Here is a 27,443-nt window from a genome sequence, read left to right as displayed (position 1 = left end):
TTTTTGGCAAGATCTGGCAACATGAATGAGTCGCCTTTTTCCCTGTGTTTTTCTTGCGCATACAGATGTGTTTAAATAAAGCATTAACAACTAGTTCTTCAGTTCAGCTCAGCTCAGCACACACTGTATAAAATTTTATGTAAATGCGATTGTCACTACCGGCATTTTCAGGTTAATTCAACTGTAGAATGTGGTTTTCACTCCTGTAAATCACTGAACTGTGTGTGTACAGAACAGGATTAAGCAGTAAAAGGTTAATTGGCAACAGAATTTTGTGTACGTGGCGTATATTCCCATAAACACAGCCCTGTCTGCATGAGAGAACAGTCAAAGGAAACCTTTCTGAAGCACATTTTACACCGCGTGTGACCGCAAACAGTAAACAACGCAATTTGTGACTAATTGCTTTAAGACTGGGGTAAACTCAGACCTTGTAAAGCAGCACATGTGCTCAAAGAAACACTTGACTCATAGTTTCATAGTCAAAGAATTCAAAATGCTGACCAAGGTTTACTGGTAAATGTCCAGGTCACGTATACAAATTCAGTAATAGAGTAGGATCCAAGCTGACCCCACCCACCACCACCACAACTGCACTCCCAATGATTTACACAGCACACAATACCTGTTGGATTTATGACTAGATCCTTCCAGTTTTAGTAACACCCAGTTTCCTGTCACCCATTTTTCCTGGTTTCTTTGAACTGTGTGCTTGATCGTAGTGGAAGTTTAAGAGAAGTCTTCCAAAAAGGAAAGTTATTGAGGGAGAAGGTTAGGCCATAGAGACGGGAGAGGAAGGCAGAGCGCTTTTGACAAAAGTGTGTTTTCACAGCCATGAGCCCGAGACACATGTGGAAACAATCAGACGTGAAACTCCTCCTGATAACATCATCTGAATGCTGCGCCATGTTTCTCAACGTCTCCAGCGCAGGGACGCGCAGACTGTGTGTTTACAGGAAGAAATGACAAAGAACAAGCTTTCTCTCATACCTGCAATGGGGGAAAATGTGCTAAGAAACTGATTGGATTCTGATGTTTAAGAGAATTCTGTTCTGGGATGTTGGCACAAACGTACACACACACACACACACACACACACACACACACACACACACACACACACACACACACACACACACGCAGAGAGAGAGAGCTATTTCCAGACCGTTACTGCGGCCGTTGCCAGTGTGTGTTGTTATTTCTGCTGCTCTGGATTAGAAACAGAGACAGCGGCAGTGAAATGAGTTTAACAAAAAAACAGAGAAAAGTAAAAGAGGCTCTTTGCTACAATTTTGCAGAATATCTCAAAAGTGAAAATATGGCTATGTTCTGACTGTAATACAATCTTACTACTTGCTGAATACAGCAGAGAACACTTGTATTTACTATTCATTAAAAAAGTGAAACTAGGCATTGTTCACACAGTAACAGCTGTACTTCAACATTGTTGTCGCATGACCACATCACATCACACGTGAGTGGCATGTAGTTTTCATCTTGGAAATGAAGTTATTTTGCATCATAATAATAACAAGTCAATATTGAGATCATGCCATTAAATCTGCTGGTAAATGTAGCGGCGATGGACAGGTCAAAGTCATCTTGCATCTTGAAATTACAAACAACATCAAATACATGATCAAAAATCCCTTATAGAAAGCAAGCAAAATTAATGAAATGCATACAAGAACAAATGTGACATTTTTAATCTATGTACAAAAAACTAAAACTTATATCCCTGCATATGATGTATATATGTGATGTGTGAAGTGACTCTCTCTTTGATAGTCAATGTTGGGACACATGAAATTATACCTCTCATATGTAGGGATGTTCCTGAAGCCGAATACCTTATTCGGAAAAGGCATAGATAATGACTTCAAATAACGATTTCTACCGAATAATAGGAAAAATATTCGGCAGACCCTTTCACTTCTTGTGTTTGCTGGATAACAGCTGAGCTAGGGGATCATAGCATGATATTATACATAAATCTCAAAAATCACTACACAATAATAAGTGTGTGAAGTGAATGAGTGTAAAACTTTATGAATGAAATGAAGGCGCGATCGCAAATCTGATAGCCGCATTGCTGTCTCTTTGAGTCTCTCAGAAATCAGGGCATCTAAGCATCTTATCCACTGATAAGCAACAATGAGAGTGTAGATGTTCGGTGTTGTTTCTGTTGGTTTTCTTCCTGTCACACAGTTTTGATCATTTTTGTTGTTTTATTTGCGTTTTAGTTCCGGATTCGGCCCCAGACAATGTGACGGTTGTGGTGAACGGAACAGAAGTGTTCCTGAGATGGTCGGAGCCTTCTGGAAAGATTAACGGCCAACTACAGGGATACATGATGGAGTACAGCGCACCGAATATGGAACAGGTAACCGTACACTCTCTCTCTCTCTCTCTCTCTCTCTCTCACACACACGTTGGGTTTCCATGTTTTATCGTAACTTTCCATAGACATAATTATTTTTATACCGTACAAACAGTATATTCTATCCCCTTACCCTAACCTTACCCATCACAGAAAACTTTCTGCAGTTATACATTTTCAAAAATACATCACTTAGTATGATTTCTAAGCTGTTTTCCTCATGGGGACCAAGAAAATGTCCCCATAAGGACAAGGATTTCGGATATTGACATCTTTGTTAGGACATTTTGTCCCCATAACGTAGGATTTACCTGAACCACACACTGAAAACAATCTCTTTGTTTACTTTTCGATTTATTTTCCTTAATCTTGGAAAATTTACTATTTGTTTCAGACATGTACAAACCCGATTCCAAAGAAGTTGGGACACTGTACAAATTGTGAATAAAAAAGGAATGCAATAATTTACAAATCTCATAAACTTATATTTTATTCACAATAGAATATAGATAACATATCAAATGTTGAAAGTGAGACATTTTGAAATGTCATGCCAAATATTGGCTCATTTTGGATTTCATGAGAGCTACACATTCCAAAAAAGTTGGGACAGGTAGCAATAAGAGGCCGGAAAAGTTAAATGTACATATAAGGAACAGCTGGAGGACCAATTTGCAACTTATTAGGTCAACTGACAACATGATTTGGTATAAAAAGAGAGTCGAAATTTGAAACTTCCACATCATTGCATTCTGTTTTTATTCACAATTTGTACAGTGTCCCAACTTTTTTTGGAATCGGGTTTGTACCTTGGTAATACCTTGGTATATTAATATGGTATCATTCAGTAGTACCATTGTATTGCCATGTTATACCATCATTTTACCAAAGTAATGGAAGGGAATATGTTTTTTGTAAAGTCCATCAAGTGTTCTGTACAACATCTTATTCCTTGGGGTTTTTAATTAAAAATGACATCAATGATATCACTTCAAACATGAAATCAAATTTGTCCCAATTCATCCTACTTTGTTCCTCATTGAATAGCTGTGTCAATCCGTCAGATTACAGAAAACAGTGTTTCATGCTGACTCTAACATCTCTAACATTGTTGCTTTGCTGAAAAACCAGCAAAAATCCAGGCTGGTTTAATAATAATAATAATACTACATTTATTTTGTATAGCGAAACATTTCAAAATATTTACAATATTATACACTCACTCTTAGTGAGTGAAGAAATGTGAGGAAGGAAGAAGAGAGAGAAGTGTCAAAGATTATTAATCTTAAAGTTTTTAACAGAGGTGGAAGGTCAAACCAAGACTCCAGCGATGTTAACATTGTCAACACAGAAACGAGCTACAATTTTAGGTGAACCAACAAGAAGTAGATATTCTTGTTTATCAGTGTTGAGTTTAAGAAAATTGCTGGTCATCCAAGCGTTTATATCATTAATATAAGCCAGTATAGAGTTGGTGGGGAAAGAAGCTTTGTGTTGAGAACGGATATAGAGTTGGATGTCATCTGGATAGCAATGGAAGTTGAAGCCATGATGACAGATAATGTTACCCAATGGGAGCATGTAGATGATGAACAGTAAAGGTCCAAGAACAGAACCCTGGGTAACACCATGTGAGACAGATGCAGCAATGGACTTATCCTGGCGGATAGAGATGTAAAGGCAGGAACACACCAAGCCAACGGTCATCCGTCGGGCAGTTTTTGTTCGTTGGCCGACTAAGTTTGGCTGAAGTTGGTCTGCGTTGGCTTTTTTCCAGCCGATTCGACATGTTGAATCGGCGTCGGAGCTTGTCGGTCCATCGGACCATCTGATCATTCTGATTGGCTGTTCAGCTACTGCCACCTGCTGGTTCGGAAAGGCATTTCTTCTTAGGCAGGCGCAGAGCGGACGTGCTACTTGGCCGTCGGGTGTCGAGCGTCGGTTTGGTGTGTCAGGCCGAGTTTGGACCCAGATGCTGCCGACGTGAGCCAACCCCACAGTCTGCTTTCATTGCCACTAGTTCATCGGCATCGGATTGGTGTGTTCCTGCCTTAATGCTGACGGTCAGAAAGGTAGGATGTGAACCAGGATAGGGCAGTTCCAGAAATACCAAGAGCAGAGAGTCGTGAAATGAGAATACTGTGAGAGATTGTGTCAAAAGCAGAGGAAAGGTCTTCTTTCTTTCTTTATTCCTTATACGACCTTCTATGTCATATGGCTGGAGCCTATCCCAGTTTCCAAGGAAAGGTCTAACAGAATTAAAATGCTAATGGAGCCTGGAGGTCACTGACAACCCTGAGAAGTGCTGTCTCAGTCCTGTGGAGAGTGTGAAAGCCAGATTGGAAACATTCGTAGAGGTTATGAGATAACAAATCCGATTGAAGTTGAGCAGCTGTTTCAAGCAGCTTCGAAAGAAACTGAAGATGCTGGTTAGAGCTGGTATGGTGCTGGTCTAGCTGGTCCAACAGCACTTCCCGTGCTGATGACCAGAAACCAGCATCCCACACAGGTCCCTGTATGAAAAACACACCTTATGCTGGTGACCATCAATGCTGTTTTTTCAGCAGGGTTCAGTTGTTGCTTATCACTGATTCATCTGCGTATGTCCGTTCCAGCAGGTTATGGTGGACACGGGTTTGGACACAGAGCTGCTGGTCAATCTCTCAGCTCCCCTATCCAATGTTTCCTTCAGAGTGTGTGCGTACACCGGAGCAGGACAGGGACCCTGGACGCCCCTCCAAACCATCACGCTCGTTCATGCAGGTATGAAAGCAGACAGACAATAATCTAAAATACTCACAGGTCAAACATTTCCACTGAATGTTAACAGTCTCTTTTCTTGCAATGTTTTGCAGAAACCGGGCAATCCAGAGGTGAGTGACGTACACATACAAGTGTTTTTATACCATGGTGGGAACTTCCCGTTGACTTTCATTCTTTTTATATTGATCTAATTAAATTTGTTTTAACTTAATTAGATCAATATAAACTAGCCTAAACCTAACCCTGAAAGAAACCTTTTCACATTTGTATGTTTTAATCAAGATGTTGTTTGACTGAAGTGATTTCAGACATGTAAGTGATTTGATGCCACAAGAAATCTAGACCACATAAGATATGGAAGTGGACTTTTCCTTTTACTTCCCTTATTTAGTCCTTCTTGTTTTTTTGTGTGTGTGCTATTGCCGTCTCAGAAAAGAGGAAGAAAAAGACAAATGAAGGAAAGAAAGGAACAGAAAGAAAAAAGGAAATCAGTTATTGGCAGAACCCGTGAGGAGTTTTCTTGAGTGGGCGGCATGAGGAAAGAGAGACAGAGACTTAAGAACAATTTCTAGAAGCAGAAATTACGCCCTCTTGTAAATATGGACATATTGCACTGAGGTCATTTAATGAGCTAATTCAACCAATGACCAGCGGAACAAAACACACATCCACCCCCAGACACACACACACACACAGTTTATATTCTCTTACAGATGTGTTTTAGGGTGACCAGATGCCCATGATAAAATATTAAGACGTGTCACATATTGCTCTGGTGAGCGTAGTGCAACACGGTATGGTATCACTTATTTGTGTAAGCCAGGTTTGAATCTAGTCTGGTGTAATTTAACTAAATGCTCTTGTTTGTAAAGAACAGAAAGGAGATTATGATAATTTTAGCATGTCTACAGCTCAGGGCTTCTTCAGTAATTTAAACCTCACTAGCCGTGACTAATTTGCAACAAGCAGCGCATTACAATAATCCTGAGTTCATGAATGCCTGGGCTAGCATCTCTGCATCAGGAACAGAAAGCATGTTTCGTAACTTAGATTTCTCAGGAGGAAGAATGTTGTCAAGCAAAAATCCCTATCGAGCTTGACATCCGGGCAAAATGCGCCAAATGTCGGATCTGTTTTCTCTCCTAATCCATGCTCGCATACTATATTGTAAAATATTATTATTTAAAATATAACTATATATTCAAAATATATAGCTGATTGTCCAATAAAGCTGTTCACATTTGCATATTTTCTGTCAGACAATGGAAAAGAGTATGATAGACAGTAGTGACTGACTACATTAACCAGCAGTCCAAAGCGTCACTAGATTTGTCACTAGTAGCTTTTTTGGGGTGGGGGGGGGTCTCTAAATGGGTCTGAAAAGTCACTAATCTAGCCACAAAGTGTCTAAATTGGCAACACTGATCATTATACAGGCAAAAGTTCACTTCAAGAATGAACGAATTGGTGTCAATGAGTTTGAAGTTGCAAACTGAAAGATTACATAGGAAAATTTCAATTATGCATGTTCCCTATAAATATATGTATAGCATAGACTTTATTGAAGTACGCTCTGTGTTGTCTGCTAGATGCGTCCGGTGTGAGACTCTCTTATTGACTGTTAATTTCTCTTACATGAAGACTTTGTGAGCTCTCTTGATTTGGGTCATTCATAGTTTTGTAGAGGTGGAAAAGCACTACTCACAGTTTCTTAAGAAAATCAAAAAATGTAGTTCATCAGTACTGAAATAAGCTCAAATTTTCCATCTTGATTTTTTTCTTCTTCACTGAGCCCATTGCATTGCATTCTGGGATTCATTTTATTTGCCTTAGAATTTGGCTGAAATTTGTATAATAATGCACAATGTGAAATAGACTGTGTCACACTGAACTCAGAACCATATGGGCATAGGATCCAAATGCACTAACTGTAATACAAAAGGAAACAGGGAATCAAGGAAACAGACTCACCTCAACAATACAGCCTTGAAAGAACAAGACCTGACAATGAACACTGGAAACAGAACTACACATGTCTACAAAACAAAAACACAGATGGAAAATACGTTATACTCAAGAGCCAGTCATGCCTTGAAATCCTGTTTAGCAGTCAGTTCGCTAGGGTTTGAAACAAAGCTATACATACACATCAGTGCTTGCATGTTTTTCCTCATTATAACCAAGTTTAAATGGACATTATTGTCTTTTGAAATCAGATTTTCTCTGTGTATGTGTGTAGGTCTCTCGAGTCCTCCAGCGTTCTCCTGGCACTGGTGGTACGTGGTGATGGCCATCGCCGTCGCTGTCGCTCTTGCTGTGCTCTTGGCTGTGTACGTGACCAGGCTGAGGCGGAAGGAGACGCGCTTCGGGTGGGTGGTGATGAGGCTTTTGCTGTCTTTTCCATTCAGTGGCCATACACATTTTGCTGTTTTTTCCACTGGGGTTCTGACGCTGTGGATTTCAGCAGAGATGTCAAAGCTACTATTAAACCTATCTAAAAAATGGCAGGAAACTGATTGACTGATTGAAAATTAAAGGGGCCCTATTATGCTTTTTTTATGTTCAGATTTTCTGTTTGCGCATGAAGAAGGTCTGCAAAGTTCCAAAGCACAAAGTCACTCCAAAGGAAGTCAGGGTACGCTTACATGACAATGATGTACTAAAAACATAAAAGTTTTTTTCTTTGCGTTTTTCACGTACAGATGACACCATTGTCAAAACGATCTCTGTTCACACGGATCCACCAAACGACAAAAAAAACGCTGTACTACTCATGCCAGGCCAGTAGTTGGCGATGTAGTCACATGATGTCACAGTTTACACAGATTTTTGTCATTTACACGGAGATGATAATGGTATTGTTTTCAAAAGTTTGCGTTTTCAGGCCCCGTTGTCGTGTAAATGATTGGCCAAAGTGCATAAAACGTTTTCCATTTTTAGAAAAATAGTGTCGTGTAAATGCCCGCTTATTCTCTTTATCCGTGCGCACTGTTCTGAACTCCCTGAAACACCTCCACTGTAGTCTTTAGTTTTCTTCACAATATTCCTCATTTAAATAATTCATATGCCGAATAAAGGGGCGGGGCCTGGTTGAGTTAGTTAGTAGTGTGTTAAAACTGGCGGTTATGGTAAGGGGCGGGACATTTCCCAAACACACTCGAAACGCTTGACCAAAACTCACACACTGCTCCAGCCGACCAATCAGAGCACAGCTGATTAAGCTTTTCAGAAGGAGGGGCTTCATAGAGACAGGAACTAAACAGAGCGTTTCTGACAGAGAGGAGCTGCAACAGTGTCAAATTTGGCATGAAAACCTATTCTATAGAGCCCAAAACAACATCAAGACTTAAAAATAAAAGGGCATAATATGGCCTCTTTAAGAAAATAATTCTTAAAGGTGCCGTAGAACGTCTTTTCAAAAGATGTAATATAAGTCTAAGGTGTCCCCTGAATGTGTCTGTGAAGTTTCAGCTCAAAATACCCCATAGATTTTTTTAATACATTTTTTTAACTGCCTATTTTGGGGCATCATTAACTATGCGCCGATTCAGGCTGCGGCCCCTTTAAATATCGCGCTGTTGGAGAGATTTATAAAGAATGAAGTTGTGTTTATGAATTATACAGACTGCAAGTGTTTAAAAATGAAAATAGCGACGGCTCTTGTCTCCGTGAATACAGTAAGAAACGATGGTAACTTTAACCACATTTAACAGTACATTAGCAACATGCTAACGAAACATTTAGAAAGACAATTTACAAATATCACTAAAAATATCATGATATCATGGATCATGTCAGTTATTATCGCTCCATCTGCCATTTTTCGCTATTGTTCTTGCTTGCTTACCTAGTCTGATGATTCAGCTGTGCACAGATCCAGACGTTAATACTGGCTGCCCTTGTGTAATGCCTTGAACATGAGCTGGCATATGCAAATATTGGGGGCGTACATATTAATTATCCTGACTGTTACGTAACAGTCGGTGTTATGTTGAGATTCGCCTGTTTTCCGGAGGTCTTTTAAACAAATGGGATTTATATAAGAAGGAGGAAACAATGGAGTTTGAAACTCAACAAATGTCTTTTCCATGTACTGAACTCTTGTTATTCAACTATGCCAAGGTAAATTCAATTTTCCATTCGATGGCACCTTTAAAATGTTTTTCACCCAAATTGTTCCACAATTGACTAGATGATGAAATAATTTGCAGCTTGCTGTTTACATCATTGGACCAAAATTTGTATGCACCCATGAGATGATTCAATGTTTTCCTGGAAAGGAAACAGTGTGCATTTTAAGTGCATATATCTGTAGGGTTTCATCACATTAGCACTTGGAAGGAGTTTGCATGTTCTCCCTGCGCAGGTTAGGGTTTCCCCCACAGTCCTATGGCCTGAGACGCTGGAATAAGCTCCAGCATCCACTCATAACCTTATAAAGGACAAGCAGTTAGCATGAAGATGACCTCAATGCTAACAAACATGAACGAAAAGGCACAAAACTCTCATTTTGAATCCAATCGTCATTCTGTGCTGAGAAAATGTGGAATATCTGTTAAATGTACATATTTTTGTTCAGTAATGTTTACTATAGGTATACTTTAGGTATAACATTACCAAAAATACATTGACTGAATAAATGAATGAAAAATACAAAGGGGTTCTGCTTCATGTGAAAGATGTATATATTTGTGTGTGTTGTACAGTGAGGCATTCGAACCCATGATGGAGAGCGGTGAACTCGTCGTTCGATACCGAGCTCGTCGCACGTACAGCCGACGCACGACAGAAGCCACACGTGAGTTTGCTTTTTCTCTAGCGACATAAACTGTCTGAATCTGAGTCTTTACTTGCTTGAACATGAAGCTGTAACTGGATCAGTAACACCTGGCCAAGAACAGATCAATGGAAGTTTCTTCTGCACCTCTACCTTCACCTGCACCTTCTAGTTGTTATTTTTTCCAAAGTTATACATTTAGGTTAAATACTGAAAACCTAAACTGTCACATTATTCTTTTGCTGTCTTGTAAGCAGTGCAGTTTCTCTCTGGAAACTTACTGTCATAAAATGCATCATTTCATAATGATGTGAAGTATATATGAAAGTTAATGGTGTCAAGAGTATTTCATGACAGAAGATCAGCCAACCTCACTTGTCACTTCTGAGTACACTTGAGATGTTTTCACTGTTGTTTGGCAGAGGTTTGAAGAAAATGAGCGTTCACTCATAGCCTGGCATCACATTTCACCCTCAAACTGTTGGATTTATCACTGACATGGACTATTTGACACTGATGTGCCTCAACATGCAGGAGCAAACAAACTGGATATAGAGAGAGTGAAAGTGTACCTAGAGACCAAAAGATGAAGAAAAACATATTTATGATAATATGAAAACTTGAGAAATGGGTGTTGGCTTTAAAACCTGACAGAACCCTCCAACCGATGAGTTGAATCAACTCCACAGCAACTCCATAAATTTATCCACTAACCATTCAGAAACGTCCAGTTTCATTCTAAAAGTTGTAACTTCTTCCTGAGTCTCTCCATCAGTGTCGACTCCGGTTTGAACAATGTAAGGCTGAACACCGTTACTGACAATCCTCATTTTGGCTGCGTGAGATTCTCCAGCTTTGTTGTTGTTGAGCTGTTAAAGCTCCGCCCTCTTCTGGAGCAGCAGCTCATTTGCATTTAAAGGGACACACACAAAAACTGCATGTTTTTTGCTCACACCCAAATAGGGGTAAATTTGACAAGCTCTAATAAATGATCTGTGGAGTATTTTGAGCTGAAACCTCTGAAACATTCTGGGGACACCAGAGACTTATATTACATCTTGTGAAAAGGGCATTATAGGTCCCCTTTAATAATATTTTTCTTCTCACCCGTGCCCTGAGAATGAGTTGAGCGTAAATGAGATGTGTCCTATGCTGAACCCCAGTATTTACAAATATCGAATATAACTCTCATGCATATCTCAGTGCTGTCATGAGGTGAATCACTGAAACAAAAGCTGAGTGTTGCTCTAGAGTAGAAACATCTGCATTATCTCAAGGTTTGTATTACATTTGTTGTCCGATCCAGAGAATTTCAGGGAAGCCTGACATCATGTTTTGTGAGATAGTGAGAGAAAGGTCATGATAGCGTTCATATGAATGTGAGCTTGTTTTGAGCAGTAGTAAAGGGTGGAGGGTTTATGTCATCTGGAAAAGCTCCATAAAATCTTTGCTCTCGCTCTCTTTCTATCCCACTTGCTCTCTTAATTTCCATGCAGGCTTCACTTGTAGAGCGAAACAATCTTGCAACATCACAGAGTTCTTTCACACTCAAATTCTCTTTGGTCACGTACACACTGCTGCTGAATGCACTCCCTCTATTGAGTTCATTACTTCAGGAGTGTCAATCTCATTCTTCCATTAGAGTTCCAAAGCAAAGGTTTTGGGAAGTCAAACTCATGGAAAATTAATGCTCCCTAAACACTGACAGAGTGACAACCACAGTTTATAAAATCCAAAATAACATATATATATATATATATATATATATATATATATATATATATATATATATATATATATATATATATATATATATATATATGTATATATATATATAACAATAAGGGATTCACAAACTCTTTTAAATCCATTTGTCACTAACAAAACTTTCCAGTGTGTATGAGAAGAACAAAACTCTTCAAGTGGATTAAAAAAGTCAGGCAAGGGAAAAAGACATGTACTGTATGTATTTCCCATCTCTGTTTGCTTCATTGTATTCTTAAAGGGTTAGTTCACCCAAAAATGAAAATGATGTCATTAATGGCTCACCCTCATGTCGTTCCAAACCTGTAAGACCTCAGTTCATCTTCAGAACACAGTTTAAGATATTTTAGATTTAGTCTGAGAGCTTTCTGTCCCTCCAATTAAAATGTGTGTACGGTAGACTGTCCATGTCCAGAAAGGTAATAAAAACATCATCAAAGTAGTGACATCAGAGGGTTAGTTAGAATTTGTTTAAGCATCAAAAATACATTTTGGTCCAAAAATAACAAAAACTACGACTTTATTCAGCATTATATTCTCTTCCGGAATCCTTTCCATTGAATTGATTCCATTGTATTGATTCCATTGAACTGATTCCATTGAATTGATTCCATTGTATTGATTCCATTGAACTGATTCCATTGAATTGATTCCATTGAATTGATTCCATTGAATCCTTTCATCTGTTGGCGTTGGTAATGCACTTTTACGTCACCGTGGTTGTTTTTGGCGATTAGGACATCCGTGACATTTTGAAGCATCGAAAATACATTTTGGTCTAAAAATAACAAAAACTACGACTTTATTCAGCACAGTATTCTCTTCCGGGTCTGTTGTCAATCCACGTTCATGACTCCGCTTCTTCTTCTTCTTCTTTCCTGTTTTACGGCGGTTGGCATCCAGCTTATTGGTGCATTACCGCCCCCTTCTGCTCCGGAGTGTGGTTCACGACTCCGCAGTGACACTGCTGATGTAAGACGCTGCTGACGTGTTATCTGGTGCGCCCGAGCTTCGTTTCCAGTCTGAGGGAGACGCACGCTGTATTCAAGCTATTCTACATTGTTTGTATTTTGGTATTGCTATATTTTTTAAAATGGTGCGTAAGTGTGCATGTCGCGGATGTCCTAATCGCCAAAAACAACCACGGCGACGTAAAAGTGCATTACCAACGCCAACAGATGAAAGGATTCAATGGAATCAATTCAATGGAATCAATTCAATGGAAAGGATTCCGGAAAAGAAGACAATGCTGAATAAAGTCGTAGTTTTTGTTATTTTTGGACCAAAATGTATTTTCGATGCTTCAACAAATTCTAACTGACCCTCTGATGTCACATGGACTACTTTGATGATGTGTTTATTACCTTTCTGGACATGGACAGTATACCGTACATACATTTTCAATGGAGGGACAGAAAGCTCTCAGACTAAATCTAAAATATCTTAAACTGTGTTCTGAAGATGAACTGAGGTCTTACGGGTTTGGAACGACATGAGGGTGAGTCATTAATGACATAATTTTCATTTTTGGGTGAACTAACCCTTTAATCTACTTTTGGATCTTAGACAACCAGAATATTGTATCATTATTATTATTATAATTTTGTATATTATTATTATTAGAATATTAAAAAGCAAGAGCAGTTTTTCCTTAATATCTAGAATTTGACATCTCTGTTAGCGACATTCTTAATTTTCGTACAAGATATTTGACTTTCAGTAATTTTCGAATATAACTCACATTTTGTCATCTGAACAGAAATAAAACAGACAGTAGTCCATCTGTCTCTTAAAATTGTTTAGATTTACACATACGTAACACCTTACACATAATATGAGACAAAGTTCTTGTGAACCACTTGCAGACACTTGAAGTAAAGTGTGAAGATACCGTGTATTGAGTGCCAACACATATCACCTCTAACTCACTTTGGTTGATTGTGTGAACGTGTGATCGTGTGTCACTTGGTGATTGTGTTGCAATACAAAGAGAAAACATCATTATGTCAATGTCAAAGACAATATTCTCTCTAAAGAATAGGCCTTTATTGTTTTTCTGGTATATGTTGAAAAGGCTCTGAAAACTGATGCTAATATCTGAGGTGGCTCGTTCTTTTCTCAGTAAACTCTCTGGGGATCAGCGATGAGCTCAAACAAAAGTTACAGGACGTGATGGTGGACAGACATAAGCTAACGCTGGGAAAAACACTCGGGGAAGGTGAGCATTACATAACTGCTGTAGGGATCTGTGAGCTGTATTGTCTGGACTCAGGATCAGATCAGATAAAGGCTTGTTTGTGTGCAGGTGAGTTCGGCTCTGTTATGGAGGGTTTACTCACTCAGGAGGACTCTGTGCTCAAAGTGGCAGTGAAGACCATGAAAAGTGAGTCAAAAGAGACCGCAGCATCTCTGATAACATGTGCAATCATTTCCATCCGACTAACTTCATCCTCCTGCTGTGTTTTGGTCAGTTGCTATCTGCACTCGCACCGAGATGGAAGATTTCCTGAGAGAAGCAGCGTGCATGAAGGAGTTCGATCATCAGAATGTCATGCGGCTTCTAGGTGAGTGGGGTCACACTTTCAGTAAAACACTAAACCGTCTCCTGACATAAAACTACAATAGAGTTTCGCTCACTTCTCCTCCATATCGCCAAATATAGTAACAGGAGACGATCACATGACATCTAATGTCTTCACTCCTATTGGTAGTCAACTAATAGTTTGTAGATTAGCCATCTAACTGATTGGTGTTATAATAATAACAATGTACTACAGTTTTTTACTATCGCTAGGACATATTTCTAAATACTTGAGTCGCTTTTTTTTTTTTTTTTTTACCTTTATTTATATAACGCTTTTTACAATGCAGATTGTGTCAAAGCAGCTTTACAGTGATAACTGGTATATAATTTTGGCTGCACAGCAGCTCTTAAAGAATAGTGTCAATGCAGGCAGATCAAAGCACTGTTGAATATCAAATGTCAAGTCAAATGTCAAGTGTCCCCAACTAAGCAAGCCAAAGGCGACAGCGGCAAGGAACCCAAACTCCAACAGGTGACATCAGGTGGCAAACAGGTGTAAATAGGCTTTTCCAAAACTCCTTACACAGTTCTTCTTACCAACTTTCAATTTGGCACAGCAGTTAATTTCACTTTCAAAATGCACTATAACTATCAAAACCCTTCATAGATGTCTCAAATCAAGTCATTTTTTAATCTAGTCACACTAGTAAAGGTTTTCACCCAACAAACACACTTTGTCAATCATAAAACAAAGACCTAAAAAACACAAACAACAGGCAGCATTTTACGTTTTGTTTAGTAAAATTTCTCGACAAAACAAAAATGACACTCTCTGCTGCTTATAATGCACTGCTGTTTATGTTACATAGTCCATGTTTACATTACTGTACAAATTAAATATTGCTGTTTTATCATTTTTATATTATGGTAGGTTTTGAATGTAAAGTCAGTATGAAATAAATTTTCAGTATGAATATGTTAGGCTTACTCTTATCTATAAGCTGGTGTGTACCAAAACAATGACAAAATTTGCATTTTGGAGATATAAGCATTCAAAACTTACAGTCTCTCACTTCTGCCAGTATAGATTAATGATTTTAATGACATCACCCTGCACTTCAGCTTCTCATCAGATCTTCTGTCCAATCAAATGCTCTCTATAATCTAAAGCGTCCCGCACCGACATTATAAATGGACTCTGTGGCTTTGGCTAAAATTGGACACATTTACTCTTTTCTACATGGTGTATGGCACATAGTGCACTATATAGGGGATAGGGGACGATTAAGACAGTGTAAATATGCATTCCATTGGGGCAAATAAAGTCTGTTTTCACGTTAGTGTCACGCAAACCGCCACAGGGCTCACATAGTCTGATGCGGTCCAGAGATACGAGAGCACAGAGCGGATCATATGTGCAAGTTGGCACAGACCACAAAATATATTGGACCCATTTCAATTCTGCACAGTCTGCTGTATTTTAAAGCAATATGGAGGAGATTAGGAGGAGAAACAGTTAGAGATTAGTATGAAAATGAGGCTTTACCAAGCTCAACAGCTTTGGCCGAGCTGTGATATAAACTATTGGCTATTATAAAACAAAAAAAGGGGAAGAGCTGCTTCATATGTCTTGCCCTGTCTTCCTGTTTCAGTGGAAATTACGTCAACACATTGAATAATGCTGCGCGTTTCAAGAAACTTCAGTGGGCCTTTAACATTTTTGAACAGAGTATGTAAACGTGCAGATTGGTCTGTAGGTTCATAGAGTTTTGGTGGTGTTTGTGTCTACGTGACAAAAGAGGTGATGTAATTTAAAAGATGTAGTCATTGAATGCATTTTGTGCCAAAGCAATGAAAAATGATCCACTGTTTAGCCCACATAAACTGATACTGCGATCACTGTGTGAAGAGTTTTGAATAGTGACCTAAGTATTGAGAAATGTGTCCTAGCGATTGTAAAAAACACTGTAAGTGCATCATATTCAGTAGCTAAGAATTGCCATCACAGAAACAAGGATGTGAAAGCAGGATTGAATAAACTCAAAATAAAAGCTGACATCAAGTCAACATTTTAATCTGTGCCTCGGCTTATGAATCATTTTTTAAAAAACAGAACTGAACTCATGAACGTTAGTCCCACTCGTCTGCAGGGTCCATTTTTTTTCAAAGCTTTCTCCATTGGCGCGATCAAGGGAGTTCTCCGGGGCAGGGTTGACGATCTTTGTGTTTTCCTTCGGTCAGTTGAGCCACCGCATCTTCAGTCATCCCCGTGGTCACCGTCTTTGGGGATTTAGGTGCATGGTCACTCTGGCCACTAAATCTGTGGCGCGCCATACGATGTGTCCGTACCACCGTAGTCTGCCTTCACACATTGCGGGCAATGCCCAGGCATTATCTGATGTTGGTCACATCGCATTTCCATGATGTGCATGGCTTGTTCATGTTTCACCGACACTGACCAGCACTTGGTGCCATTAAGGGCCACAGGGTGAACTATGGTCTTATAGACCTTGGCCTTAAGGCGGTCAGGCATCTGGTGGTCGCAGTGACCTGCCGCCACTTCATCCATGCCATGTTGACTCATGCTTTGGCATCAGGGTTACACAGAACATTTAGTGTGAAATAATGTAGGACAAGATTTTTTTGCATCAGGATTTGATTAGATCATGAAAATTCATGTCATGTTAGGCTATGATCTTATTAGCAGTGTTGGGGGTAACGCATTACAAGTAATGTGAGTTATGTAATCAGATTACTTTTTTCAAGAACTAGTAAAGTAAGGCATTACTTTTAAATTTACAACAAAATATCTGTTACTTTTTTCAAATAAGTAATGCAAGTTACTTTGTTTTCCCATTTATTGACTGACAGCTCTCCTGTCCTCATGTTGAGAGAAATCAGGAGTAAGTGCAGAGGTGCAGATGGTTATTGTCATTCTAGACTAAATGTGAGCATTTACTTGTCACTTGAACAAAAACATATTCATTATTTCTCAAAATGAATAAAATCAGTGAAATGCAATCTCAGAATATTAATCAAACCTGCAATAATTAAATGTTACATTACACAAATATATGTTATATATTTAATATCACTTTATTAAGCAATGTCTTTGCTGCTGAACTCTGATGGTCCAATTCAATCAGACTAATAGACAAAAGGATTATTCATTTTACTTTTGGTGTGAAAGAGCCTTAACATTTGGCAAAAATAGAACTTTTTTTTTTTTTATTATTATTATTATTAACAAACAAATGAGCAAGCACAGCCCCAATGAGGGAAAAGTAATGTAACGCATTACTTTCCATAAAAAAGTAACTAAGTAATGCAATTAGTTACTTTTTTAGGGAGCAGCGCATTATTGTAACGCATTACTTTTAAAAGTAACTTTCTCCAATACTGCTTATTAGTGGCGATTGGCCAGCTTTACAATTATTATTGTTCATATTTAGGGTAAGGAAACCACATGTTTAAATCACATGCATTATGTATTAAACTTAAATGATCAGGCAGTTTGATGAGGAGAATTGCGCTGTTACTTTACTAAGCCATTACACTGACACTGTATTCAGAAAATGTGAAAAATCTGGTTGGATGATATAATTTCCCTTGCCTAAGTGATAGCCTTTACAGAGGTTTGTAAAGTAATAACATTTTTATTGAATTACTACATTTTAAAAAAAACACACACTAATGTGTGGTACACAATAAAATCAGGAATACTTCTTAAAGAAAATGCTGTTGATTTGGTTTTCATGGGTCCTTTAAAAGAGACCTTGAAGAAGTGAGACGGCGGATTGACCGATGAGAGTCATGGCTGTGTTTTTGTGATAGGTGTGTGTCTGCAGACAGTGGAGAGTGAAGGCTATCCGTCTCCTGTTGTCATTCTTCCCTACATGAAGCACGGAGACCTGCACAGCTACCTGCTCTACTCCAGACTCGGCGACACACCGGTGGTGAGTTCACTAGCACTGCTTTAGAGGACGTCCTGAAACACTGGAAGACAAATGAGAGAAAGAGAAATCTGGAATAAAAAGTGAAAAAGAGAAGAAATAAAAAGGATTTTTTATTTCTCAACCTAAAAGAGTGGCAGTTCCCTTTTTTAAAAAAAAATAGTCACCCAAACATGAATGACTTTCTTCTGTGAAAAAAAGAGAAGATAATTATAAAAAAGTAAAAAGAAGATAATTATAGCGGAATTTTCATGCTGCTCTTTTTCATAAAAGCAACATAAAAATGTTCATACATAAAAAGGGTTTGAAACCACATGAATGTGAGTAAATGAGGACTTTTATTTTCGGGTAAACTATTCCTTTAACCAAAAAAAAAACAAAAAACATTTAAATATTTTAGAAACATTGGCTCATACAGACACATCTGTGACACAGCCTATCCTATCTGGCACCAGCGCTACTAAAAGAAGTCTTTTTTTCACAAACGTTACACCATCGCTTATGAATGCAAACACTGTGAAGGAAAGCTAGGCCATTCACAGCCAATGATTCTGTCAAGATCAAACTAATGACTAGTTTGTTTTGAGGCTAGATGAACATCCTCGTGGCCAGCGTTGTGAAACTCCTTTGCAATCATAAATTAAGTTCCTCTAAAGGACAGACGTCAGGCACACACTCACAGTACATTCCTCAGAAACATGTTGCACCGCAATTGTTTTTAAACACCCACTAGTCTATAATTTTTGTTATTGTCAATGGACATGGATCTGTGGTCAGAGCAGAATCTGGGAAAGTCTCTGGCACCACCTGCCTGTCGCAGGAGGAACACGCACAAAAAAAAACTCATTGGAAGATGCATTCGCTTTCTACAGCAGTTTGAAGACCAAAATCATTACTGTTTTAAATATCTTGAATATCTCTGTCTCCTATGTGTAGTTTCTGCCCTCTCAAATGCTGGTGAAGTTCATGACAGATATCGCCAGAGGAATGGAGTACCTGAGTGGCAAAAATTTCATTCATAGAGACCTGGCAGCTCGAAACTGCATGTGGGTGAAACAAACACACACAAGCTCATACACAGTTATATTCTTCTACATTTGCTACTTATAGTACTACAGAAATGGACATGCAATATTGATTTGAGTTTTTGTCCCTCTGCTTACCAGGTTAAATGAGAACATGAATGTGTGTGTGGCTGACTTTGGCTTGTCTAAGAAGATCTATAATGGGGACTACTACAGGCAAGGGCGCATCTCTAAGATGCCTGTCAAGTGGATCGCCATTGAGAGTCTGGCAGACAGAGTCTACACCACTAAGAGTGACGTGGTAAGAGATTGTCCATTTGACAGACTGAGAAAGTACTGATTCAAATCATTCCAGAGAGCTAATTTAAGTGTTTTAGCCATAGGTGGAGGATGAACCAACTCCAGGGTAAGGCTAGGGAGATGCGCTTCCCATTCAAAAACACATTTAAATAGATTCCCTTGAAATAGTTTACATGTCGACGCACAACCTACACATCCCACGCCAATGTTTTTGTTCAGTGCTTACTTAACCCTCTGGTGCTGTTCAGTCATTTTTGACCAAAGAATTTTACATTTTGTTTCTTTAGAATTTTTTACTTCATCGGAATGGTGCAAAAAGGTTTTGGCACTTGCTATGTGAACACACACACACACACACACACAAAATAATGGACATGATTTGAAAAGGTTAAATGGTCCTGAAAAAAAAGGTCACATTTGTACTGTTCGTGGTCAAAAATGACAGCATTGGAAATGAATGGGAAACAAATTTCCATCTAGTGGAAATGTTTGGTACTGCGCCCAAACAAAATCTTTCTGAAAGCTCATTTTTTGAGATATTAACCTCAAATTTGGAGCATGACTTTTAGATTTTTGGCTTGACTTTCTCACAATTTTAAAGTAAAACCTGTTTTGGAAAATTTATATTTCATGTAAAATTTTAAAATAGTATTTTTGTGCATTTACTTCTATAACTTTTTTTTTTTTCTTTTACTTTTCTGATCTTTTCAAGATTTACAACAGTTTTAAGTTGGGAATTTCATTTTCAGGTCTATGCTCAAAAAGTGATTAACAGGTAATAAATGGATCATAACTATAAGTTGGTACCATAAAATCCCCTAAAAATAGTAAATATTAAATTAAAAAAATGTTATCAAACTAAAAAAAAAGTACATTCATTTAATTGAAAAAAAAAAATATTTTTGACCACCACACAGGCAACACCAAAGGGTTTTTAAACGCCTATGATTGGCCATTGCATTCAAGAAATCAACATATATGTTTTTGATAGGCTACATTACTCAACACTGTAAAAACACATTGTAAATAGAAACCTTTGATGCTCTACAGAGCGCAAACAAAGAAATGCATTGGATCACTTGACAAATCTGTTTAGCCAATATGCTATTATTACAGAGAAAACAGATCTTAGAACAGCATTTATGTGGGCAACTTTTCCCTCTAAAAGCAATCAGAAGCAGCAGCAGGCAGTGGTTTGAGTGAGAAAATCCCACTCTAGTCTCAAGTTCATAAACAGGGGAAGGCTAAGCCTTACTAACGCTGAGCAGCGGTTCTTAACCAGGGGACCTGGGACCCACTGGGGAGCCTAAAGTTGTCTTTAACCATGCCACTGTTAGAAATTATATTCTTTACTACTGTAATTGTTTTGAAGTCACCATGATGGTGATCAGTGTTCCATTTGCTTGAGATCTTGGACCTTGTGTACTCATATTCAAATTTCTGATCTAGTCAAGTCAGAAGTGTGACAAATGAAAACATTTGTTAAAACAATGACAAGCTAAAATATAAAGTAGGCTAATTGGTTCATTATAAGTTATATACTATTATTAGTGTTATTTCAGAAGGGGGTTGTGACCCACTAGGGATCTTTCTAGTTATACCAAGCTCTAAAATATTTTATCGGGTAGAATTGTGACTGAGGGAGGCCTTCAAATGTTGTTGTGGACAACGTGGGGGGCCTTGAAGTTAAAAAGGTTGAGATCCACTGCACTAGAGCAGTAAAAACAAATACAATGTACAGACAGATTGAAAACGGAGCTTAATATGTCTGCCTTATTGTGAATGATTCATCAGAGGATGTTATTCCAAAGACATAAAAAAAAACTCTGAAACGACATTCCTTTTTAGTATTCTGCAAACTGTTGTTTTATAGTGGTGAGTATCATTTCTCACAGTTCATATTGTGTATAAAAGTGCATCTGTCTGTCCTGCAGTGGTCATTTGGAGTGACAATGTGGGAGATTGCGACTCGAGGTCAGACACCGTACCCTGGTGTGGAAAACAGTGAAATCTATGATTATCTGAGGCAGGGCAACCGTCTGAAACAACCTCCAGACTGCCTGGACAGCATGTGAGTATGCCTTTAAAAACCTGTAAGGCTTTTCAGACTGTGCTTAGACCTAGATTAACATATTTTTAACTACTGGTTAAAACAACTTTCGACTTTGGCATAAGGATTGCTTCACACTGGTCATTTAGAAAGGAGGTTGCACCGCTGGGTTATGAATGCATACAGTAGGTATACAGAATGAACCAGAGCTAGAATCTTAATGAAGAAGAAGAAGAAACCTGATTTTGTACAAGCTTTGCTCTTTAAAAAAGGGTGTGATCTCTGCTACTAGTAACACCAAAGGGAAAATATAATGATAGTTTCCAAATTGGCGAACAATTCAGACTTTGTTTTCGTGGCACTGTGGATTTGGTTGTGGCACAGCAGCATAGGTGTACAGCAGAGCAAGTAGCACTGACTCTAATTTATTATAGTCTTCTGCCAAAAATGCATTGATGCAAACAAACACTGGAACCGGTACTGATTAAGAACTGGCTCTTGATTCCCAGCCCTACTCATGCGCTATATTAAGTCAAACTTGAGCGGTGAGGAAAAGACCAAAACTCGAGTTTGTATTTTTATGAAAATCATCCCCTCAACCAACTTTCAAACATGTTTCGACCAATCACGAGACAAACAATGTTTGATGTCCTTGACATCTATGTGTCTCTCTTTGTTTTTCACAGCTATTCCCTGATGTTTTCCTGTTGGCTGTTGAGCCCGAAGGACAGGCCGAGCTTCGAGATCTTGCGCTGCGAGCTGGAAAAGGTCCTGGAAGATCTTCCGAGCCAAGACCCGGAGGAGATACTCTATGTCAATATGGAGGAGACCTCTGGAGAGCTGGGGGCCGTGGGGGGCCGTGACCCCATAATGGGCGTCCCCTGTGTTTTCGGGGCCCTGAAGGGTTCGGGCTCTGTGGCCACCGTAGAAGTCCACCACCCCAGCCGGTATGTGATCTGCCCCCAACATGAGAACCAGCGCCTGCTCAACGCAGACTCTATGGAGAGTCTGAACCTCACGGGCTCCGCACCCACCCCGCTACTGCAGCCCTCGTCCTGTTCCACTCCAGTGCCGCCCTCTGAGAGTCAGTCCTCAGAGGAAAGAGACGAAAAGATGAAAGTGCCCTGGCAGGGATGATGCTGTCGTGACTGAGAGCATCCCAGACTGCTGAGCTATTGCTCCTACCCCATCACTTTGCACAGACACTCCACACACTCCACATGCCAGACATTCAGCGTTTAAAGACTTTTTTTAATGCTCTTCAGGCAATTTTTTTTTTCTCTGCGTTCCAGATTGTCCTTTCTGTTCAGTGTAGGTTATAACAAGTCATATTTTTCTGTCTTAAGGTCTGTTCACACCAAGAACTATAAAGATAACTAGAACAATAACTATATTTGTGTCCACAACAACAAACGATAACCAGTAGCGTTTTTTAACCCACCAAAGTATGCAATTGCATGGGGCCCTGTGAGCAAGGGATGCCCCTGTGATTTCTCCACACCAGAATGCGATTCGGGGGGCCCCCTCCTGGACCCCAATAATGTAAACCCACCCTGACGATAACAGTCTTTTTATTCTAAGCTCGTGCACTGTGGTTTCAAAGTAGTGAAAATGGATGTACATGACCTGCTGCTTTACATTACACAAAAACATCAAAGGAAAAACAGACGCTTTTGGGTACACAAGATCCTTAAAAGACTAGAGGAGTGGGGAGAATCCGCCACTCTGATTAGAGTTGTCTTTGAAGACAAATTTTATTCATATTTATGCTGCATTTCACGGCTTTTACGAGAAGATGCCCTCAGCATGCTATGTTTTGAGCGCATCTAAACAGTGATCTTAGCTAGTGTAATCAATCTAATCTAACAGTGAATTTAGTATAGTTACTATAGTGGAATAAAAATGCCTAGTCTTTTTCACTGCAACTTCAAAGAAAGCAAAACAAAGTAGTTAGCTGTGTTGTGAACTACATCTTTATCGCTATCTTTATAGTTATCATCCTTGGTGTGAACGGGCCTTTATGCTGTGTCGTAACCAGAAAGTATGTTGATGAAGTGACAAACGACGAGTAATAATGGCAGATTTGTTTTGCTTACTGTTGCTCATACTTAGGGTTAACAATTTGAACACCCCCCCCCCCAGACTTGTGTATTAAACTTCAGTGTTACGGCTTGTTGAGATGTATGCTGTTACTTTTCAAAGAGACTCAACTTTGAAGACTAACATAGCGTTGCATTGAAAAAGGGACCCCAGCAATATCTGTAGATTGAGGCTCGTTAACCACGTAGCACCCTAGTAAACGCATGGCAATTACTCCATTTGCTATGGTAGGCCAACGGCAGCACAACAGAAACAAAACATCAGCATGCTTTTATCACATGACACCTGGTTAGGACATGGTGTTGGACTCAAAACAAGTTCAGATAATCAGCACCCCTACTGCCGCCTTATGGGACTGATATCAGTCAGCTGGAATCTGACCAGTTTAAGCCCTTTTCTGTAAGGTCTAGGCTCATGATATAGTTAGCATACTGCTGATATTGATCACAACAACTCAGGTGGTGCTTGGATTTACAATGACCAATGACACAAAGCTCAGATTCAGCAAATGCCGTGAACTAGCTTGACACTGCCACTCTGTAGAATGGGACGGAACTGGTCAGAGACCGAATCCGTGTCTGTCCTCTGAGACATTTGACAAACTCTCTCGAGTCTCCTGAACAGCATCTTTTTCCAAAGAAACACATGGAGGATGACGATTACATTCCATGTTTGGTCTAACATGTCAAACCAAATCCTCAGTGATTACGTGCGAGACCTAGAGACACACTTGAGCTAATCTCCAGGTGTACGTGTACATTTTTATAACTGTGTTTCGAAGGTTTTCTGAATCAACAGGGTTGTTTTTTTACACATTGATTTGAGACCAATTTTGTGGTTTCTTTCGAGATTCGCAGGTTTAGAGGAGTAGACTAGAGCTTCTCAGAGGCCCTGCCCCAGACTCAAGCACAGTATTTTTTCTTGTTTCTTAATGTTTTTTTTGTAAATTTGATATTTTGCACTAATCAATTTTTTGTCAGTGTATTGTTTGTGTTTCTTTGTTTATGCTTTTTTTGTTTGTTTTATCTTATATGGACATTTAGACAATGTATGATAGAAATACATTTACCATAATATTATCATATTATGATAATGTTTTTAAAAAAAGAGTTTTCAAATGAGGTCAAATATAGATGACGTTTTAGCTGATTTTTTTTTTTTTTTTTTTTTTTAATTAACATGCTAAAAATGATCATTTGTTAAAGTCATTTCTTCCACACAGCCTTTAATCAGTTTACACCATAGAACCAATGATTGAAAAAAGATGAATGGTCATTTTTTCACTGATGTAATGTGGTACTTGTAAGATTGACCGAGGTACTTTAAGATATGACAGATGTAACTGCATATGATAATTCACTGAGCCACAATGCTATAGACACATACAGCATTGGATGACAAATGATGTCCGTGTGTGCCGGTGCTCAGCTGGAATCATCTATGATAAACACATTTACTGTCTACACCTTTTAGTGTATGAAATATCGAAGGCCAACATTAACTTAACAGCACAAAAGCCCCTACAAAATGTTTTCAGTCACCTTGTGTGTATTTGCATGCTCACATTTTCAGCACAATTTCTAATAACTTTTGTCTTTCGTGATGTGTAAATGGATTTGAAGTGTCTCTAACCTCAGCTGAAGAGGACAAACTGAGCTGCACCACTTTTGCATGTGATATTTCAGCCTGCATCTTATTCACCAACTATCCTCAATCTGGCAACAGGGCCAATCAGCTCTGAAACAATGCTGTGCTATGAGTATTTCAATTTAAATTCATTGTCATTTGTTGTTCACACAGACAGTCCTTTTCCTATGTGAATTAGGCTCATTATTGATTGTGCTTTATTTACACATACTCTGTCCTATTTGCCCGGCGTAGTTAACAGTGCACTATTACCATCCACAAAAACTTAATTTTATTTAACATTACATTTAATATTCTGTCAGTAAATCAGCCAATGATGATCAAATGGTGGAGTAGAGTTATAATTTTTTATGATTTTTATGTACCGAAAAGTGCTGTGACAGAAGTACAAATATTGTTTTTATCAACATGAATTCATAGACAGAATCATGCACTTCAAAGTGCCTTTGAACGCCAGTATTTTGCCAGTATGATGGCTGTTTATGGTGCACAAACATTTAGCTTTAGGTTTATATGTCTAATGTTGTCTAGATAACATCAATGTCATTATTGTGATTTTGATACGCTTTGTATTAAAAAATAAATACTGCCTGCACAGTTGAGGATTTGTGTGTGTGTGTGTGTGTGTGTGTTTTGTGATAATGATTGCACAGAAATTGTGTAAAAACTCATGGACATTGATCACAACATTAACTGATGTGAGTTGTAAGCCTATTGAAAGTACATTGATTTGATGTGCATTGTAACACAATGGTTAAATACTTTGTAAACTGGAGAACTCAATGGTACGTTTATTTATGAAGGCAGAAGGGTCAAGGCAATGCAGCTGAGGAGCGATTTTGATAGTAGAATAAAGGATTGAAAGACTGAATATATTAAATGGTTTAAATATATTGAAAAATATATGGAATTATGTATTTATATAATATATTGAATAATACATAAGGAACTGCCACTTTTTGTGTGCGGAAACGATTGTCTTAAATATCTCAAGCATGAATTACTCATTTTGTATCAGACTTTAGACATATAACCATTCTCTCCATAATTTTGCACACTATATTTAGATTGTCATATGCTATGAATTCGGTACTAAGGCAGTAGGCCTATAACTAGATAGTAGTGAATGGCTCTTTCATGGTTTGCCACTGGGATAATTGCCCCATGTTTCCAACTAGATGGAAGAATCCCATTTTCCCAAACTTTATTACAGAGGCATAACAATATAGAGATGCCTCTTCCTCACTCCTTTTACTTTCTGGCATAAAGAAATCTCAACCCTATTGCATATTCCCTGGCACCTCCTAGTGGCCAAGATTAACAACTACTAATAGGACACAGTTCTGTTAATATGGATCATTCATTTATGGCCATTAGAGGGCGCTAGGGAGAAATTATCAGGAATATTTCTCTAGACCAGAGAGTAAAATTATAAATTATATAGAGCATAGACGACAGGTAATGGTATACTGGAACTGGTACAAGTTTGCTATGAGATAGACTTGAACTTGATGCAAACAGCAGTGGGTAAAGAGAGGTGGAGCACATCATCTCTTTTCAGTGTCTCTAGTAGTGCTGCTGTGTTGTATCTTTTGTAAAGGTTTGTCCATTTATTTTTACAATGCTTTATACAATATTGATGCAATATTCTTCAACTAGGAAGCAATAAATTTGATTGTAACTTCAATTTCAACTATAACGAAGTGTTACAGGAGACAATATGTTCATTGCTAAAGTCTTTGCTAGCCTGATACAATGGTAGAACAAAGCATATAAATTGCTAGGAGAAGCCATGTGTCTGTTAAATAGGTTCCAGTGATGTAGTATGTAGGTGGAGAAGAGGAGGGGTCCAAGTACTGACCCCTGGTGTACCCCGGGACCAGTTTATGTGCTTCGGACACTTCTCTCCTCCAGCTAACCTTGAAAGACCCACCTGTGAGGTAAGATGCACACCAGCAAAGTGGAGTATCGGTGACGCGCAAGGATGGACAAAACGATTTGATGGTTAATGGTGTCAAAAGTGAGTTCATATGAGTAAATAAAAAAAACTAATTTAATTTATAGAAAAAAATCTTCCATGCAATGTTATCTTCCATTACAGGATCGAATGAGCACCTCTGTTCACTGGCAAAGGAAGCACAGAGGAGATTATCATGCTAT

General features: G+C 38.7%; 1 protein-coding gene across 2 annotated transcripts in view; it reads left to right on the top strand.

Annotated features, from left to right (window-relative positions):
* Window positions 1–25,883, top strand: part of LOC125249311 (tyrosine-protein kinase receptor UFO) — a 51,314-nt gene extending 25,431 nt beyond the window's left edge. The window contains exons 8-20 of one of the 2 annotated variants that reach the window (XM_048161576.1): window positions 2,244–2,383; window positions 4,999–5,143; window positions 5,236–5,253; window positions 7,383–7,512; window positions 9,850–9,941; window positions 13,807–13,902; window positions 13,990–14,067; window positions 14,156–14,248; window positions 18,043–18,164; window positions 19,098–19,207; window positions 19,328–19,487; window positions 21,421–21,557; window positions 22,223–25,883. In XM_048161576.1, the coding sequence (XP_048017533.1) occupies window positions 2,244–2,383; window positions 4,999–5,143; window positions 5,236–5,253; window positions 7,383–7,512; window positions 9,850–9,941; window positions 13,807–13,902; window positions 13,990–14,067; window positions 14,156–14,248; window positions 18,043–18,164; window positions 19,098–19,207; window positions 19,328–19,487; window positions 21,421–21,557; window positions 22,223–22,673 (1,772 nt within the window). In that variant the 3' untranslated portion in view covers window positions 22,674–25,883. Of the gene's footprint in view, window positions 1–2,243; window positions 2,384–4,995; window positions 5,144–5,235; window positions 5,254–7,382; window positions 7,513–9,849; window positions 9,942–13,806; window positions 13,903–13,989; window positions 14,068–14,155; window positions 14,249–18,042; window positions 18,165–19,097; window positions 19,208–19,327; window positions 19,488–21,420; window positions 21,558–22,222 lie in introns of both variants that reach the window. The other variant, XM_048161575.1, reaches the window with a different exon arrangement.
* Window positions 25,884–27,443: the final 1,560 nt, after the last annotated feature.

Source organism: Megalobrama amblycephala, linkage group LG16 (assembly GCF_018812025.1).
Source record: "Megalobrama amblycephala isolate DHTTF-2021 linkage group LG16, ASM1881202v1, whole genome shotgun sequence".
Taxonomy (NCBI): Eukaryota; Metazoa; Chordata; class Actinopteri; order Cypriniformes; family Xenocyprididae; genus Megalobrama; species Megalobrama amblycephala.
Note: the sequence above shows the minus strand (reverse complement) of the source record. Positions and strands in the feature narration are given on the sequence as shown.